This window comes from Limanda limanda, chromosome 9 (genome assembly GCF_963576545.1).
Source record: "Limanda limanda chromosome 9, fLimLim1.1, whole genome shotgun sequence".
In the NCBI taxonomy this organism is placed as follows: domain Eukaryota; kingdom Metazoa; phylum Chordata; class Actinopteri; order Pleuronectiformes; family Pleuronectidae; genus Limanda; species Limanda limanda.
The window spans coordinates 23085117-23105134 of record NC_083644.1 but is presented as its reverse complement, the minus strand read 5'-3'; the positions used below and the strand labels follow the sequence as shown (position 1 = coordinate 23105134).

The 20018-nt window shown below is 38.1% G+C and overlaps 2 protein-coding genes across 3 annotated transcripts; both read right to left on the bottom strand.

Annotated features, from left to right (window-relative positions):
• Positions 1-1644: 1644 nt before the first annotated feature.
• On the bottom strand, positions 1645-5113 carry sft2d2a (SFT2 domain containing 2a). The gene is made up of 8 exons (XM_061078703.1): positions 4952-5113; positions 4767-4856; positions 3997-4082; positions 3159-3240; positions 2307-2342; positions 2123-2181; positions 2005-2034; positions 1645-1896 (listed from the first exon to the last, which is right to left on the bottom strand). Exons 1-8 carry the CDS (start codon positions 5015-5017, stop codon positions 1857-1859), a joined length of 489 nt encoding a protein of 162 aa, XP_060934686.1. The 5' UTR covers positions 5018-5113; the 3' UTR covers positions 1645-1856.
• Positions 5114-5433: 320 nt separating this feature from the next.
• Positions 5434-18214, bottom strand: tmem45a (transmembrane protein 45a). Of its 2 annotated transcripts, none has more exons than XM_061078215.1 (6): positions 18023-18214; positions 14569-14776; positions 14185-14397; positions 12529-12713; positions 6955-7097; positions 5434-6830 (listed from the first exon to the last, which is right to left on the bottom strand). In XM_061078215.1, exons 2-6 carry the CDS (start codon positions 14762-14764, stop codon positions 6734-6736), a joined length of 834 nt encoding a protein of 277 aa, XP_060934198.1. In that variant the 5' UTR covers positions 14765-14776; positions 18023-18214; the 3' UTR covers positions 5434-6733. The 2 variants fall into 2 exon arrangements, with proteins under 2 accessions (XP_060934198.1, XP_060934199.1); XM_061078216.1 differs by lacking the exon at positions 18023-18214 and adding an exon at positions 15386-15413.
• Positions 18215-20018: the final 1804 nt, after the last annotated feature.

Sequence of the window (20018 nt, the reverse complement as noted above, 5' to 3'; positions counted from 1 at the left end):
GTATGTTAATTTATTTACTTATTTCTACAATTATTTACTTATTTCTACAATTATTTATTTACTTCATACATTATTTTTTTTTATTAATACATTTTTACACTGTTTATTCATTTATTAGCTTACTTTTATATGTACAAATGTATTAATACATTTTTCAATTAATTTATTTCTATAATTCTACAGTTGTTTATTTCTGTATTTCTGTGTCTATATGTAAATGAAAAAAATGTTTTTACCTGTGTCATATTTTTGTTCCTCATGTTTTGAAGCACTTCACAGAGTAAGAACGATACCTTTTTGCCATTTAAATAAATATATATATATATATATATATATATATATATATATATATATATATATATATATATATAAATGTATATTTAAATACATGTGTAGGTGCATAAATTTGGATGTATCCTGTAAGTATGTTTTTGTTCATGAAGAAGAATCAATCAATTTTATTCACACGACATTAACACAAATACATAAATATAATGTAAAAGTAGGTGTGTAAGCATGTAAGCGAACATTAATAATGTTCATCAAGTATTTACACAGACAAGATCTGCTAGGAATATTTATTCAGAGTTGACCGGGGTCTTTTTTGTGATTTTTTGATAATAATAAAATAATGAGACAATGTCGATATCAGTAAAGGAGTTGAAAGAATAGGGGAGACATACAAAGCTCAAGTCTCTACTCTTCTTTTCCTCCTATACATAATGTTTATGATTGGAACATAAATGTTCAAACTAAATCTAAATATTAAATCTACAATCTAAAATCTAAAATCTAAGTGTGTTGAGAGGAAAGCTAGAGCTCGATTACATTGCCGGTCATTGGTAGAAATCAAATAAAAGGTTCTGAGACATTATATCACTTTCCTTTTGATTCAGGTAAGAATGTAACTCTTTCCATTTACAGTATCCGGTCATTCCCAAAAATGGCCTCTTTGGAAATTTGCTCTAATGTTTCAGACGTATGATGGATTCGCCCAGTCTTGTAAAGTCTCACAGACAGCAGCTCAACAGGATTTGAGCCCATTCTTCAAAATAATAGTGCTATTAATTGTGGGCCTATAACGTAAAAATTCAAATTCACTTCAATAAATTCTCAATTTTGACAGACTGAACACATTTTATGAATGATATTAACAAAATAGCGACAAATCAGCAAACTTACACCTGGTAATAAATGTAAAATCAAAAATAAATCTCTTGAGAAGCTAAAATCAATCAAATGTTTTTGGTAATTTATACGTTTCAAGACCAAAATAATAGTATTTAACAGTTATTCAGGATGTGTCTCTGTCAACTTAAGTATATTTGTGTTTCACAGGCTAAATTTAAAAAATGTTTTAAAAAAAAAGCTATACAGTATTTGGGAGAAGTATGAAAAAATTATAATAATACAAACATATTTTTGGAAGCATGTTGGACAGATGTACATGTTTTGCTCTGCTACAGCACTTAAGACTTGAGTGATTTATTTTTTAAACTAATTTCAGAAGCTTAAAAATATTTCCTGTAATTGCATTTATTTCTCTTGGTGATGGAAATAACAAAGTTGATGTAGTAATTTACCAAAATAATTACATTCATTTATTACAAATATTTACATATATTACAAAATATGCCCCTATGTAAAACTTGGTCTAAACAGCTAAAGTCATCAATAGCATCTTCATTCATTGCAACAATTAGGAGATAAGAACATGTGGATATTCACGTATTAACAGAGGAGGGCTGGGCAGCAGTAAGAGTCACAGACTCTGAAGCAGAACAATACAAATATATCATTATAACATCAATAAGAGACGCGCCCATTTCCCTCAAGCTTCAGCAAGAAGACGCTGCTCATTTCATGCAGACCGCCAATATCTTCATTAGGGCCTCCCTGGAAAGTAAAGCACATGAATCAGATGTGCAGATGAGGCTCTGAGGGGCATTTTGATTGTGACCATTTATGCAGCTGATTTGGATAAAGGGTATTAAAATGACAAACCTCATATATGGGATGTATGACAGGCTGTACCTGGACACAAAGCACATCTGTGTCACACACCGACAGTAAATTCACACTGAAGCCATCAGTTAAAAACTCATTAGAAATTGTGACTCACCAGGCAAATGACAAGACTTGTAAGATGACAAATAACAAAGCAAGCCCAAAGTTCTTCCACTGAGGGAAAACAACACTGATATGAAACACTGGACTAACATCAAACAGTATCAAACAGATAATTGTGTACAAATGATTTGTTGACATAGGACCAAAGCATTTATTTTAGTTTGAAGCTCACTTACCCAGAAAGCTGCACAGAGAGTCAACACCAGGCAGGTCTACAGCAAAGAAAAGGAGACATGTTATCAACAACGTGGACTTTCTGGTAGTAGATTCTGAATAATGGTTTCCTATCATCTGTCTTTCAACACTATTTAGTTTGAATTGTCAAAATTCCATTCATTAATTCGTTATAAACCATTTCTGCAATGATTTTAATGGCAGAAAGTGCAGACGTGACCAGGCACTGTGGTTTTTTTGCAATAAGTTGTCAAGTTGTTTCCCTTATTAACATGTGGCTGGAGAGTTAGGAATCAGGTACAGCCAACCAGAACCTCTTCACATCAGGGGAGAGAACATGGGCATGAGTTGAGCCACCTCACCACACCCATGTCTGTGCCTCTTTATACACAGACCCCTCCCCCTGACGATGCTTCCTTCATTCATTATTAATATTGATTTCTAGACTCTATTGAAACATGTTATTAAAAATAGATTCAAGTTGTGTGTATACGAAAATTCTCTATAAGGCGACTCAAACTTTTTCTTTCAATTCATCATGTCATTTAGTGCCATTCTGTCCAACATTACCCTGTACTGTGTAAGCACAAGACAGGAAGTATTTGAGCTACACGGTAATAAGTGCAGGGACACATTGGCTAAAAAAACACCTTTATTTTTGGACGTCAACCTAATCCATCTTTATCAGGACCTGTCGAAACATTAACTGGAATCACACGTTTAAGGTTTCATTTTCATTTGTGATTTTGCTTAAGTACATTTCCTGCACAGATAAAAAAAAAGTATAGAAAATTCTCAGAGTTCTAACTGAGTGTCTAATAGAGCACAAACATAAATGAGCTTTGTGAACTTACAATCATAATAGCGGTGGCCAGTGCTCTTGTTTTGTCACACATCTTCTTCAGCTGCCTCATTGGCCCCATCAGAAACATAGTGCTGTAGAACAGGGGACACAAATTAACAAATAAGTTAACATGAAAATAACTACTTTTTAAAGGTTATATTAGGAATGGACAATATGCCCGAAAATTATATAAAGATAAGAATGTTTCACATCAGTCGATATCAATGATTATCAAGATAAATGTCACATTATTATTTCTCAATGCTTATTTTTAAATCTCTTAATGGACATGGCCCTGCCATTATTGTATTTTAATCTATTTTTATTATTTTATACAGATTTGATACTTTTTATTTATTTTACCTCTATTAATCTCTTTAACTAGTATATTCTGCTGTTATTCGTTTATTTTGCTTGAAATTGGTTTTAACGGTGCTTTCTGATCTTACTTTTTATATGTTGTCTGAAGTTTTTAATATGCACATGTATGAAATGTGATTTATAAATAAATCTGCGTGGCCTTTAAGTTTAAAGAGAGATTTCTGCTCCTGAGTAAAGGTTGCAGTTTTTTCCTCATTCTTATTAGCAGAGAATAACAAAGACTGATAAACTGCACAATATTTTACCAAAATCTGAGGTGGATGTGTTATACCTCCTGACTGGGCTTACACAATGCATCAGCACTAGACTGACATACATCTGTATTGAACCTTAGTTATATTGCTATTGAAAAATATCTTGCGCCCTGTTATTGGTCTTGTTTTATTAGGGTTGACATATACTGCTTATTAAATGTGAAGTACCAGAATCCACCTTAGTCCTGGCAGGGAATCATTTTGCGCACTGACCTGCCCAAAGCACATAGGTTTCCAAAAGTGTAAAAGACGATGAAGAGGGTGATTCCAATCCTGGGGAGGAAGAGCAAACACACTCCCTGCAACATGGAGAGCACAGAGAAGCCCCAGGGTCACACGTTAGATTAATCTCACAGCATGTTTTCATCTGTCAGCTGCAGCAGCCTGAGGGACTGGTTCATGTCATTCAAAGCATGAACGGCACAGTCTCAACATTCCTCAGAGCTAGAAGAACCAGTAAGGTCACCTCCACCTGAGCTCTTCCTCGTTGCAGAATAACACACCCCGAGTGCATCACGAGAAAGTAGGGGTGGGACAAGTATATAACAAAGATATCGTCATCCTAACTCAAGAAATTATCTTTACTTGTTTATTCATGTTCATTCATATATTTGGACCAGTTCATGGTTACTTTACAGTGGAATGATGGCACATGTGGACATTTATGAGTTACAGTATGTTTGTTAAAGAGGCACTAAGATAGGACTTGATGCACTTTATCGTACATTGTTTCATCTCAGTTGGGGTCAAACTCAGTGAAACTGACCCAGATGTCAGTGAATAAATAAACAAACCCTACACTTCCCCTCTATTTGTCATTTTTTATTATTCCTCAGTTCGACAGACATCGGAATGTATCGTTACACGATTATCTTTGAAAATATTGATCATCCCAGAATCGCTGTAGTGTGATATTATTGTTATCGTGGGTTACCCTGAGATCCCCAGCCCTACCACAGAAGCGATCACATGCACGTCCTTACCACCACAGTGCACGCGGCCCCCACCACGAAGCAGACGGCGAATCCCTTCAGTCGTGTGGTCCAGCTCAGCGTGGAGGCTTCGTTCACGGTCTGCAGGAGCAGGAATAGAGCCCGGGTCAAGTCACAGGGAATCAGCGGAGATCACAGTGGGAATCATGTCACATACAGCTGCGGGTCACTTTTACCTCTAGCACGGTTCGATCATCTCTTTTCGCTTCCTCGCCGCTGAGAACAGACTTCAGTTTATCCATCACGCAAGATCCTTTAAATCCACTGAGACGAGGAACAACCCGATTTCCTTCAGAGACGGAGAAACTGTTTCCCTCTGAGCTGTGATGAAGAGCAGCAGCGTCACATTACGTCTGGAAGCAGCTCACCTGGACAGGTGCACCACTTCCGGTGAGTCACACCTGAGCCGAGCAGCAGCAGGAGGTCTCACTCTGATCTTTTTCTGCTTTTCTTTTTATCAGCAACGTCAATTAATATCAAAACATAAATCAAAAATCAAAATCTTCGTAAAACATGATCTACAAATGCTATAAAATGCAGTTGTTGTTGAGACTACTCTTGTTAATATATTGGTGTTATTTAGACTGCTGCAATGATAAATGTGTATTTTATGATATTTTATTGATAAAACATTGAAGTTACAAGATAATAACCAGAAGCTTAAACAACGACAACAATAATTAGTTGCTAGGCCAAAACAAAATTATTTCGCAAATTACATTTGCAGGAACGTATGCTTCACTTTACAATCCAGTGCAATACGGCATAGGCCACCTTTCTGAACACTCAAGAATATGTCTTCTTCCACATATAAGATCTTTGTAGACACCTGTTGCCAGGGATGCAGGGTGTGTTGTTCTGTTGGGATGGGCAGGAGGAACCAGTGAGATAAAATGGCTGCCTTCCGCTGGGATGATTATGTGATTCATGGGTGATCATTTGGTTATAAGTTATGTTTTGAGCTGTCACTAGTGGGGGAAAAAACAAACATTAATGTAGCGGTGACTTCTGTAAATAACCCAATGATAACTATTCAAATGGAAGGTACATGTATGATAAGAACACTAGAGACACTGTGTGAGCTTCCACTGACAAGCAGAAAGTCCACACACAAAGACACTGTTAAAACATTTATCCACACTGAAAAAACAAACATTTACAGCAAAGGCAATAATAATTTAGTCTGTATTCATCTCAAACAGCAAAAATTCAACATAAATAATGTATTGTTTGGCTTTTGGTTCGACTCACATGTGCGACTCAATTTCCTATCTTTATGAAACACAAATACTTTCAAGTAATATATGCTGTGCTGATGGTGATCACTGTTTTCACCACAAGGTGGCACTACTGAACACCAACATGTCTGACAAGAAATGTTGGGTTAGTGAAATGAAAAGCATGCGATCGATAAAACGTGTGCAAATTAATAATAAATGAATATGGAAGAATATATGCAAAGTATCCCATCCTATGTTCAGCCTGTTTGAGCTCCAGGAGGCGCTATAGAGCCCCTTTAGCGACCAAGATGTATTTAAGAAGTCCTTTATCCCAAGTGCCATCAATATCAATAGTGACCAATGAGATTTACCCACATAAATTGACATGACATTCTTTGAATTTTTTTTTATGTATCATATTACCTAGCCCATGTGTTTGTTTTACGAATGTTTGTTTTTTTTATGTTGTTTGGTGAGACAAATTTCCTCCAACAAAAAAAGATATGGACAATAATGATATATTGTATTCTAAAGGCCATGGCTAAAATAAATTCAACAATGATAGTAAGAACAGTTGATTAAATAAGGCAGAGGTAGGATATATTTCTAAAGTAAAGCACATGTCCTCATCCCTTTCTTGTTTGAATGCCTCTCTTCTTGCTGTATGGCTGCAAACATTATATCCCTGATTCAACTGTGATGTACACAAATCACAGTGAAGTTAAACAACAGTCCTCCTTATAAAATCTCATCCTCTGACTCTGGGTCCCTCTCGCTGGGCTTCAGGAGCCCCATTTCCATCGGAGGAGTCCTCTTCAATCTGGAGCGAACCCCACTACAGAGAAAGTACAACCAACAACGGACCTGAGATTGTGGCAGTACAGGCACAGAAGAATCGATCAAATTCCAAATGCATGAGCAGCAGCTTATAGGTTATCTGGTATGAAGAAGGTTCTCACCAGTTGACGGTGCAGTACAGCAAACCCACGGCGAGCATGGCGAAGGCGAGGTGCCACGAGAAACACATGGTGATGAACATCATGTTGTTGTGATCCTTCATGTCCCACTCAGTGCCACTGGGAGAGTACAGCACGAAGCCAATCTATATCCAAGAGAGGGTCATGTCAGGAGAACAACAGATGAAAATTTGTTTATCTTGTTTCTAATTCCACAAATGAACATCTTTCTGCCTCTCTATGGAATATAGCTTATTTCAGGAACCATATAATCAGCTTCACACTTGGCGTGTGTATTGTCAATTGTCGATCAAATTGCAGTGCCGTGTTTCAAAATCTATAAACATTTAATAAACCGGCAGTCTGAGGACACACTTATCACAATAAGGTTCATAGAATCAACTTCACTTTTGCAATATGTTTTTAAAGGAAAAGCACAATGTTTGATTTGTTGCTGCAATGCTTTATATTGAGCTGAATTACAGGGTTTTTCACAGCTTTTTTGAAAAGTTGTGAACTTGGGTCTGTAGATTACAGACCTGTGAAATAGCTGACCTGTAATCCATGAACTAGTGTTGAGATATCTATGTTTTGTTCTCTATCTTATGAATATATTTTACTATATTTTATCTACATTATATCCTGTGAATCAATATTAGCTGTGTAGTCTATAGAATTAACAATATTACAACTGTTAATTTTATCCTGGAGTGATATATAATTTCTGGACTCAGGTACAGGGTCAAACACAGAGTGCAACCATCTGAGGGTCAATCTGACTGCAAAGTGCAATTTGGGGAAAGCGTGAGAAGGAAAGTTCCTCTTGAGATTTGAGATAATGAAAGCAGGATTCTCAGGAAGGAGAGAGGATGTGCCCGGACTAAACACAAAGAACCTTTTTCATAAATTATTATGAGAAAAAGATATTAAATCCTCCTCTAAAGTCTAATCTGCTGGGTCTCTCCACTGCGGAAAACTCCCTGTTTGATAAGGGCACAATGGTGAGACACCTGGTGGAGTAAACCTTCTCTCACAATGATGTGCTTGCAAAAAACTGCACTTTGAGAGACAGTACACATCTGGCCAATTGCTGAGTGCCCTCAAGAAAAGACCCGCCTCTGTGTTGCACGCCGTGTCTCTTACAAATACTGTGGACTTGGGAAAAGTGGGGGCTTTTGCTTCTCGACATGATCCAATGACCTGGTGACGTGTCCAGCAGAACCCCAGAGACTCTCTGTAAGTATTGTTCTTATACAATAAACGTATTACTGTGAAACTTTTGAACACTGAACTTGTCTAAATTATTAACCTTTCCCACTTGAACCTCGAATCAACGAACACGCTGTCTGGTCCAGAAGGGACCGGGCTCGACATTTGGTGACCCGACGTCCTTCGAGATGAAAGGTTGTTGACCGATTCGGACGAGTAAGAAACACATCTCCATGTGTCCTTGAGTTTGTTGTTCACAGTGAACGGTCTGATAAATCAGGTGAGGAGGAACCCTTTTCATAAAATCAACTAAAAGCATTGTAAAGTTTTCAAAAGTTTCTTGAATGATCACTTATCGGTTAAAGTCCGAGAGTGTTGGGAATGGTCAATTTTTCAGTTAAAGTCTGATATTGAATGATCACTTATCGGTTAAAGTCCGAGAGTGATGGGAATGGTCAATTTTTCAGTTAAAGTCTGATATTGAATGATCACTTATCGGTTAAAGTCCGAGAGTGTTGGGAATGGTCAATTTTTCAGTTAAAGTCTGATATTGAATGATCACTTATCGGTTAAAGTCCGAGAGTGTTGGGAATGGTCAATTTTTCAGTTAAAGTCTGATATTGAATGATCACTTATTGGTTAAAGTCCGAGAGTGTTGGGAAATGTTTGGGTGGGTCCTGTAAATTGTCGGTATACTACCAACACAAAGAGTGTAAGACAATTACAGTCCTGTATCTATTATAATAGATATTGGCAGAATATTAATAGATTGTGGAAAAGTGTCTATTTTGGTTGTGTTAAACACCGAGAGAACGGGCGCTACTGAAACTATTTCTGTAGTAGAAGCTTCCTGTTCTGACCAAGTACACATGGCAATGCGTTCTCCCTATCTAAGTTCTGCCAACTGTATTTGAATAAACTTGTGAAAACAGTAGTTAAAAAAGCAAGCATAATGACAACTACTGCAACATTTCAGGAGGTGATTCATTTGGCCATTTTAAAAAACATAGAACACTCTGTGGATCGTGACAAAGCCAGAAAAAAAGGAACAGAGTAATAAGAGGAAGATAAGATTAAAAGAAATGATCCTCTAAATAAGCCGCAGAATCTGGATAATCAAGCACTCAGTGGAGGAGCTTGTAGAAATCCACAGTTTTAATAACTGGAGATGTAGAAAATAAATTCGATTGACAGGTCTCACTCTTACATTTGTTGACGAACAAACCTCACGAAATCACATTAATGTGTCCTTTAAAGCCCATCTCTTAGTACAGTTAATGTGCAATGTTTTTTCTTTTCTTGGCTTTGTTGATAATGAATGCTTCACAGTGTTTTTGTTTTATAATATTGAGAACTAGGCTCTGATAAAGTCAGCACAGTGAATTTAGATAGAGCTGGTCAGTTTTGTTCTGCTCAAGCCAGAGGAGAAGGGGAAATATTTCTATCCCCTTTAGAATATCAATCTATGATTCACCTTTTTTTTTCTTATTTTATATTCTTTCCACAAAATGTATGTTGAAACAATTATCGATTATATCAACTGAAAGTTTAGGATAATGTGTCAAAGGAGGTGAAAGTTTAGGATAATTGTGTCAAAGGAGGGATTATTAGGGCCAGAGCACTGATCAAAGGTCAGGTGAGACCCTATTGAAATTGTAAGGATTATTATTATTATTATTCAGGCAAATGAATTGGCTTTTTCAACTTCAACTTCTTACCAAAATTTGCAGAAAGTTAGAAAGTGGTGAAAATTTACGTATTCTGAAGGAATTTTCAATGGGCGTCGCAAAATGGCTCAACGGTGCCCCGCGAGACCCCTGGAACGTGTTCACATTGACCGGTCTTCACAAAAATCGATATACAGGTGTACCATGACCAGACAAACAAAAAAGTCTTAGGTGCAATTGGAAAAACACAACAGGAAGCCTGCTATTTTGCGTTTAGTGGCCAATTTATTTGCCTGAATAATAATAATAATAATAATAATAATAATAAAATCACACAGGTTGTGGTTCATGCATGTAAATGGTCATACCCATGGCCAGTGATGAAAGAATTGCTGTGAAAATGGAATCTGCAATAATCAGTATATTATATCAACAAGGAATCACATGCCTAGTTGGTTGCTAAAGGGTCAATCATGGTGATTCAATGATTAAGAGCTATCGCCTGGCAATGCAGTCCATTTAGCTCTATGAGGCTTCATGGTGTCTCTTTTATCAATGTTTTTGCTTTCATTTCCCACAATTATGTGGTTTGGTTCCACCCTGTTTTGGTTTATTGTTTCACTTTTTCAGATAAGAAAAAATGCTCTTTAAACCCACAGTGCACTTCCTGCATCACCGAACAGGAAACTTAGTAATGAGCTGGTGAAAGTAGTGGAACATTTAACCATCAAAGAGCCAAATATTTCCCTTTGGAGGTGAGGGAAACCAAAAATCTGCGTGGTACAGAGACATGAATCATCAGTCTTGTGATACGTTCAATATGAATAAACTTTGAATACACAGGTGACCAGCGCTCTGGGACTTATCAACGTAAGTGATGTTGTTGATCACGACAACAGTACATCCACAACAACAGGTACGTTCAGGACAGCAGCAATGGCAACAGATTGTCCAGTCTAGGATTCTGCAAACTAAGTTGAACTTGACAGAACTTTGAAAAACAGCTTCATGGTTTTTGTGGACTGAGTCCTGCAGCAGCTCTTTATTTATTACTGCAGGTGACTTTTACAGTTTCAGAAAGAAAGCTGCAACCGGCATCACTACAGACCAAACCAGCTTGTTTAGAAAGTAACTATGGTTATTAATGTTGCTCTGTATTTGCTCAACTTTAAATAAAAATAAATGTCAGTTAACATTCTCACAGCAAAATTATGTTTTGCATTTTAGACTGATAGGTGTCTCACAGCTGTGTAACAAAGAGCAACTACAACAACAAAAATGGCCACTAAATGCAAAATAGCAGGCTTCCTGTTGTGTTTTTCCAATTGCACCTACCGCAATTTTTTTTTTGTCTGGTCATAATACACCTGTGTATCGATTTTTGTGAAGATCAGTCAATGTGAACACGTTCCAGGGGTCTCGGGGGGCACCGTTGAGCCATTTTGCGACGCCCATTGAAAATTCCTTCAGAATACGTAAATTTTCACCACTTTCTAACTTTCTGCAAATTTTGGTAAGAAGTTGAGCATGGTAAAGCCCTCAAAAAGCCAATTAATTTGCCTGAATAATAATAATAATAATAATAATAATTAAATCACACAGGTTGTGGTTCATGCATGTAAATGGTCATACCTATGGCCAGTGATGAACGAATTGCTGTGAAAATGGAATCTGCAATAATCAGTATATTATATCAACAATAGTTGGTTGCTAAAGGGTCAATCATGGTGATTCAATGATTAAGAGCTATCGCCTGGCAATGCAGTCCATTGCTTCATGGTGTCTCTTTTATCAATGTTTTTGCTTTCATTTCCCACAATTATGTGGTTTGGTTCCACCCTGTTTTGGTTTATTGTTTCACTTTTTCAGATAAGAAAAAATGCTCTTTAAACCCACAGTGCACTTCCTGCATCACCAAACAGGAAACTTAATAATGAGCTGGTGAACATAGTGGAACATTTAACCATCAAAGAGCCAAATATTTCCCTTTGGAGGTGAGGGAAACCAAAAATCTGCGTGGTACAGAGACATGAATCATCAGTCTTGTGATACGTTCAATATGAATAAACTTTGAATACACAGGTGACCAGCGCTAACCTTTCCCTATCAAATAAATATACAAATGAATTGAAATTAAACTTCGACCATGAACTTCTGCTCTTACATGCCCCAACTAAAGGCCGATTTATAGTCGGATTTTACGCAGGCACGCAAGACACGCAACGTGCCCCATGCGCCAATTTTTCTAACTATACGACAAAGCTACGCAACCCTCACGTAGCCCGCAAGGCTGTGATTGGTCTGCTTACTACATCCCGTCCGGAGTCTAGTTTCCGGTTTCATGCCCCATAATAAAGGCAGAAATCACGGAAGATTTAGAAGAACGAATATAGACCAAATAGAAGAGCACTTGGCAGAAGAGATCCGAAAGTATGACCACTTGTATAACCCGTCACTGACTTGCGGATTTGTCCGCCAGAAAAAGGCAATGAGGAGCCGCAGTGGCGATGTAAATAAACAGTCGACGACGACTGCCACACACAAAGAAGACGTCTCTAATGTTGTCTTTGACAAAACACGTTACTCCACCTAGTGTTCTGGCGGGGAATTAACACATGCAACCCTTGGAGAACCATAAACCAAAACGAGTCCGTCGATGCAACTGCAACTCGCAGTTCTATAAATCGGCCTTTACACATACCTGCCAGAACCAGGTGCCCTGCACCATAGTGAGGCAGCACCGCACCAGCTCCAGAACGATGTTGCCTCGTTGGAAGACCTCCAGGAAGGCAACAAAAGCCCCTCCAAAGATGGCATAGAGCAGCAGCTGATGTACATGGACGTCCAGCATACTTCTCCCATGGAGGTGGTAGAAAAAAAGAAATCCTGCAACAGCAAAGGAAAGTGTAAAAACTGAGTAGGAAGGTTGTTTTGAAGATGAGAAGTGTCGTTATTATTTGCACTCAACTTTTGGACCGTTGAAGGTTTTCGCAGTTTTCTCTGTATGAACCATAAGTGTAAACCAAGTTTTGCACTTGTAACCGAGGTAATACCTCTCCAGATACCAAGGACTCTAATGTAAAAAGTAGATAAGAAAGTAGTGGCTCAACTAATACAAAAAAAAATAAAAAATTATTTGAGTCAGCAAACAAATATGATTTGTTTCAATTGAGAGTGTAAGCAAGTTGGTTTGCAGAGAAATAACTAAGAACTGGGTTAAAATCTTTACAGTTCAAATAGATAACTTTAGGTAAAAGCAGTGAATAAACTGTTGTAATAATTACCGGTAAAAGTAATGGATAAGTGGCTCAAATCAATGCCAATGCCTAATCATAACAGATAGTTAAACTAATGATTGTAAATCATTGAATGGTTATCTTAATGAAATGCATAAATGGGGCTAAAAGGTTAAAATGAATAACTAAAAGTAGCTGATAAAGCTTATAGAAGCTAAAGGTAGCTAAAATAGTTGAAAAACAGCTGAACATAAATGATAAATAGTTCAAATATATAGCTATAGCTCAAAATTAATTTAACAAGTTAAGGATAAATGATTGAAGCTTCTTCTACACAGAATATTAGAACCATGTTAATTACAAGAGTAAAGTTGTAATATTACAATAATCTAGTCCGAATATTAAGAGAATAAAGTTGTAATTGTGAAAAAGTCATAATATTTAAAGAAAAATCTAACTTTTAATATCTTTTAAAGACATATTCAGGAAGGAGAGCACTGCTCACCTGTGTTCCCTTCTCTCTGGATCCAAAATCTTGAACCAATATCACTGTTTCTTAAGAAACATTTCCTCCTCCACAAAAGAGAGAATTTCCTCCAAGTCTGTGTGATTCTTTTTACAGAATTGATTCAGTTTCTTTCAGAAACTTTTCAAAATCTTGATACTTATGATAATATGGTGCTGATGAGCCAAAATATCAAGTATTACGTTATTTGTAAGCGTCATTCTAAAGTATAACTTAACAAGTTCCTCCACATTCTTCATTTTAATACAGGTGACAGGCAGCTTTTCTGAGATTCATCCTCTAACATGACATGAAGCTTAAAATTAAGACTTTTTTTCTCCTAACATAATTACTTTATTCTCTCAATCTCAGATATTTTCCTCTTTAAGTTATACACTGTAGTATTCTTTCAGTATTAGTAAGCTACAAATCAAAATCAATCAAAACAGTGAGTGATAATGAATATGAAACAATATTGTTCATGTTGTAAAATAACATTCGGTTAAAAATCAGTTTATATTATATACATTTGACATGTGTGCCGGAGCTGTGGGGGTGCATTTAGAATGCAGCCGAGGAACATGAATAGAACATCAAAATAAGGAATCGTTTTTACCTTCGTTAAAGAATGCGATGGCCAGCATTAACCTGTCCAGAGTCAGTGGGAAAGCCTCTGTGGTGTGGATAATCAGAGACACTATCCCAACCAGGCCAAAGAAGAGGTACATGGTTGAATGCTGCCAGTTCATCAGATATTCCCAGTGTTTCTCTGTAAAGTCGTACAACCGGAGCTTCGGTCCATCTGCAAAAAACTGCTCTGCCAGCATCCCTGTAGAACATTGAAAAAAACCTCTCTGATCTCTTTTACTGAACAACTGGATACTTAGAAAAGCCTTAATTTTTAAATTGTAACTACATGACATCATCCGAGATTAAAGAAGGTTCATGAAGTTGTTGTCACTCACAAACATGTTTTCTAGGAAGTCAGAGACCTGCTTACCGAAAAAAGAGAAGAAGACTACGATAGAGCTTTCAATGATCTCCAGGCGGCGCTGCGAGGCTCTGCTAGCCAACCGGGTGGAACCTACGTTCTTGTTCCTGCGGGTGGCGTGCCAGAGCGAGTATTTTGCTGTCCACCAGAGCCCAGCTAGAAGGAAGAAGCTCCCAGGGAGAGCGTGGCCCTTGAAGCTTCCCATGACTCACAACGCCTGAATTGAGGGAGGAAACAGATCTATAAGTTGTTGTTATGGATCATTGTTCCAATCAATAATTGTTGTAATAAAGTGAAGACCATTGCTGCTATTTTTTCTTGCACGACAGCTAAAACCACAGCTTTGTACTCAAATCAGGGTTCTTTCTGAATATTTCCTCTATCTTACATCAGCAAGTACAAAAATATTGTCTTTCTTTAATTTCAGGGATATGTATCTAGGCTACAGAGTGTATGTAAAGATGAACAACATGACTGATCCCCAAAATTGAAGCCAAAAATCTCTCAATCACCCCCAAGTGGTAGGCTGCAGAATAGGTCACATCTCCCGCCTTCTCCATGTTAGTAAATGGGACATGGGTTAAACTAAAAAAGTCAAAGTATATGTTTAATTAACTTTTCAGAGAGTCAAATCAGGATCTGGATCAATATACTGATGTGGTAACTTCCTACATAAACTTCTCTGAAAATGTGTGTTCCATCTAAGCCGGCGATTATATTCAGTAACAACAAACCATGGTTCAGCAGAGAGATTAACATAGAGGAAAGCAACAGGCCCAGACATGGTATTCTCTACCTCGCTTAAATGTTGTGCAGATGAACTTACCACAGTCTTCACTGATATCTTTAACAGGTCTCTTAAGGAATTCAAAGCTCCTGCTTGTTTTAAGTCCGATCTCATAATACCTGCACCTAAGAAATCCAACATCAGTTGCCTGGATGATTACAAACCTGTCGCATTAACTTCTGTACAAATGAAAATCTTTGAGCGCCTAATATGTAAACACCTGTCCAACGCGGTCAGCTCAGACAGACACCAGTTTGCATACAGGGCAAATAGGTCTGGAGAGGATGCTGTGTCACTCTGTGTCAATTCCATCCTGCAGCACTCAGCAGCCATTGCCACCTACACACGGCTTCTCTTTGTGGATATTACAGCTCCACTTTCAATACCATTTTACCAACAAAACTTTTTGATAAGTTGCTGGTGCCCCCCAGGGTTGCATTCTATCGCCTCTCCTGTATTCACTGTACACAAACAATTGCATTTCACATTGTGACTGTGTTAAAAAGTTCAAATTTGCTGACAACACAACAGTGGTAGGGCTGATCTCATGCGACGATGAACCAGCCTACAGAAATTAAGTTGTGTCTCGGAACAACAGTCTCCTTTTCTCTGAAGTGGGATGACAACTCCATCGGTGTCGTCAGAAAAGCCCATCAAAGTCTCTTTTTCCTTTGCCTGCATCACCCATCTTTAATTATAGTCTATATTTAAAACAAACAAGATCATTCCACCCCATACACTGTACAGTTCGACGTATATTTGATTGTGTGTTCTTAAAGTAGCATGGGTGTTCACAGTATTTTAGTGTGCCTGACACGAGTGGAAGAAATTAGAAAATAGAGGGGGGATTTGAAGGAGTGCCTGCAATTTAGTTGAAGAGCATAATTAGACATAATTACTGTGTGTGTGCTGGCGACAGGCCTTCAGCTGACCTTGGTAGGAGTGCGTCTAGACGTAGAGAGAAAGCTTTAGAGTGTCAAGAGGCTTTCACCTTTACCTTTAAACATCTACCTCACTGCACTGTACAACAGAGCTGTTCTCTTCTCAGTTACACCACCGCTCACATGATCTCCTTTGTAATGATTAGCCATCATTTCCTCAACAGTGAGAACTTCACATGATTGATGTGAACTATGATCTGCGGCTGCAGACCAGCCTTTCATCTGTTTACTCCTCCATTCTCTCCAGGAAACAGATGTTTGTCCAATTAAAGTAAAGATAATGATCAACTACTCAAGGATGTGTTGGGCCCTCCATTATCCATTGTGTTTCTGCCTCATGGTTTCAGTGTAAATATGAGATGAATACTCAGGGGCATCATAAACCTGCTTAACTTTAGTCCACTTTGCAGTGAATAACGCTTGGTAAACTCTGAGAGAGCAAAGTGGGGGTGACATCAATAAGCAGAGAATTTCATTAAGGTGCCTGGATGCACTTTGCTTTGTGATGTAGATGACGGACAGCATTCTGCTCAGCAACAAAGGGAACCTTTTGAAGGACAACACATGATGCAGGCAGATTTTTTCAGACGTTGAAATGAACTCGTCGTGCAGCCTCTCCAGATTGGGGAAAACACTTTAGTCGCCATGGCGATCGCTCAATCATGTCACTGGAAGCCATCCAGACCTTCAAGTGTGTGACTGATTTAATCCATGACAACATCTGTGTGGTCTTGTCTCCAGATTCATTAGTTCACACAGTTCCTCGTGTGAGGGATCTAAGTGAGTTAATGCACTTTTATCAAACATAATGTTGGCAAGTAACTATATTTAAACAAGCACAAATTTGAAGTACTTTATGCATCAACTCAGAGTAACGTTTTATACTTTTCCTCCAATCAATTTATATTAGGCTTCTGCAGGTTACTTTCATATAAAGATTTTACAAGGATGATGCACTGCAATAGATTAAACTACCCAAGAGTTAACAGATGAAAGCAGCTTGACAAACTAAACTTTCAAGTTGATGCATCAGTCATGAAGATTAAAAAATAATAATCGAATCATAAAGTAAGACCAAACGTAAGATACTTTAACTAGTCAAGTAATACCTGTTTAATCAAGTAGCAGTGCCGATGACGGGCTGTTACCTGCCTGTTATTGAGTATTTCTAACTGGCATAGCAACTTTAAGTAAATTATGTGAACAGTGATTTAAGTTTGGCCATTTATAGAAGCATCTAAGCAGTAAGTGAGAAGATTGAAACCTATAATCATGTGTATCATATTCTCACACACCTACGTACACTACTTTAAACGAGATCCTCTTTAGATTGTGAATAATCATTATACATTTCGGTCTTCGGTGTAGATCTAGTTTTTATTTAGGAGTAACAGTTTAAATTACTGACCTCAGCTGTTTTAAAAGGAACGGCACCTTTAAAACTAGAGCAAGATAATAAAGAAATTATATTACAAAGAGTATAATAAATTTTGCCCAGGCAGAACAAACGGAAGCTGTGAAAGTAATGCATACTTATAAACTAAGACGAATTAAATGCCTTAACATGAGGTGACTACTATATACTATAAAAGACTACTGTACAAACGCTTCAAGGGCTCTTGAGGCAACACGTTTACACTTTACTTGTGTAAGAAAGAAAGGCACATAAAGCCCCAGTTGAACACACAGCATCCTTGAATTCGTCGATAGCAGCAAGAAAACGGGGGGTTCTTACCCAGTATGTTTGTTAATGGAACAAAAAGTTGCAGTGAGGAAATTCAACCAGGAAAATCAAAGCATCCTCTTCCTGTCTTCATTGAAAATCCTGTTCCGGGAGTAACACAGTCAGATGTGTTGTGTTCCTCAGTAAAATGTGGAATAAGCATCAGTTGTGTGTCTCCTCCTGGCCCAACACTCCGCTACATCCGTTTTTCTCATTTTTCCGACTGTTATTTTTACTCCACCAGTAAACTCTCCCATTGGGTAACTGGTGGGAGCTGGCGTCACCAATCCGTGCTGTGATTGGCTTAAGTTCACGTCAGTCTCAGGTGTCCACGAGTGCACTTTCACTCCGCCTGGTCCCTCCTCTTTATAAACAGTCTGTGCTCCCTCCCTCCGCGGAGGAAGTGAGTCCATGTGTCCGGCCAGAGTGGGCCTGGCCCGGGACAAGAGCCCCGGCACGTAGACCCTCTTCTCATTCCTCAGGCTCCAGGGTCTGATGAGTCAGTCACAGTCATGTGCGAATAAACTGGACAATAACATTTCAGATTCAGGCTGGATGAAGTAAACAACCAGCAAAGTCAACAGAAAACAATGTAATATCTGTTCTATTGCTATTTTTATTATAAAATCACTGTAATAAAACAGACATCTTATTTAAAGTGCACATTTCTGTCTGGTCAGAGCTTACATATTTATGTATAGATTTTTATAGCAGCAGGATAAAGTAAGTCAGAACACTAGGTGGAGTAACGTTTTTTGTCGAAGACGACCTTAGAGTCGTTGTGTGTGGCAGTCGTTGTCGACTGTTTATTTACATTGCCACTGCTCCTCATAGCCTTTTTCTGGCAGGCAAATTTGTCCCTGATCTTCCTCCACAGCTTCGTACACTCGTCGGCCTGCAAACCGACATTAACTGAGATCTCCTTCCAGGAATTGCAGGCCATCTGCGCGTCCTTGTATTCCGTCAAAGACGGGTTATACAAGTGGACTGGATGCTTGAGTAGTGCGTGTTCATGGAGGAATCTCTTTCTTTTTATTCAGGCACCCATGCTATCACGCTGGAGCTGCCAATTTGGCACGTCTCCTGTGTATGAGCTGCAGTGGTGTATAAAGTACTTGAAAGCCATACTTGAGTAAAAGTAGAGATATCTTACTTGAAAGTGACTCCGGTAAAAGTAAAAGTCACCCCTCAGAAAATGACTTAAGTAAAAGTCTTCGAGTTGCTCATATTAAATGTACTTAAGTATCAAAAGTATCTGGTGTTGAAATGTACTTAAGTATCAAAAGTAAAAGTACAAGTACCAAAATGAAGTGCTTTTTATAGTAGGCCTATACAGACACAAAACAACCCAAAATTGTTCAGTTCAGGATTTATTTCAACTGACTAGTATTGGACAAGTGCATCTGAACTTCTAGCGACAACAAAGAATCAACACAACAGAATAAACCTGTGCCTCTTGATTCTACTTAAGAACACAAATAGACCAAATGAACCTTTTGTGTCTATTAGCTGTATTTTGTAACTGCCTGGATGTTTACCTGCCTGTATACCTGCCCGCCAGCTTGTCCAAGAATCTACATGTAAGCCTGTTTATTTATCATTAGACTATCTTCACTGAATGGGCCTGCGGTTGTGTTTGCATTTGTTTCCAGCAGGGTGACAATGCACCTGTAGGGTCTCTTGCCTGTAGGGACGACAAAGTGAAGACACAACCCTGCTTGAAGTTGTACACATTAGCCAGTTTGTACAATACATATATAAGACTCAACAGCTTCTAAGTTGTGTTGAGTCAGCACAAAGGACGATTAAGGATTGGAATTGGCAATATATAGATATATAATATCTTTGCAAAAATTATATTAGCATTATAGTGAGTGGAAAACTGGGCCTGATTACCCAGGGTTCCATTTGGCGAGGTCCATTAAAAAACCTGAATTGTGTGCGTGATTATGCAGTAATTCACGACACAGTGTTTGTTTTTGGTTGTGTTGGCTGAAAGTTGTTTTTG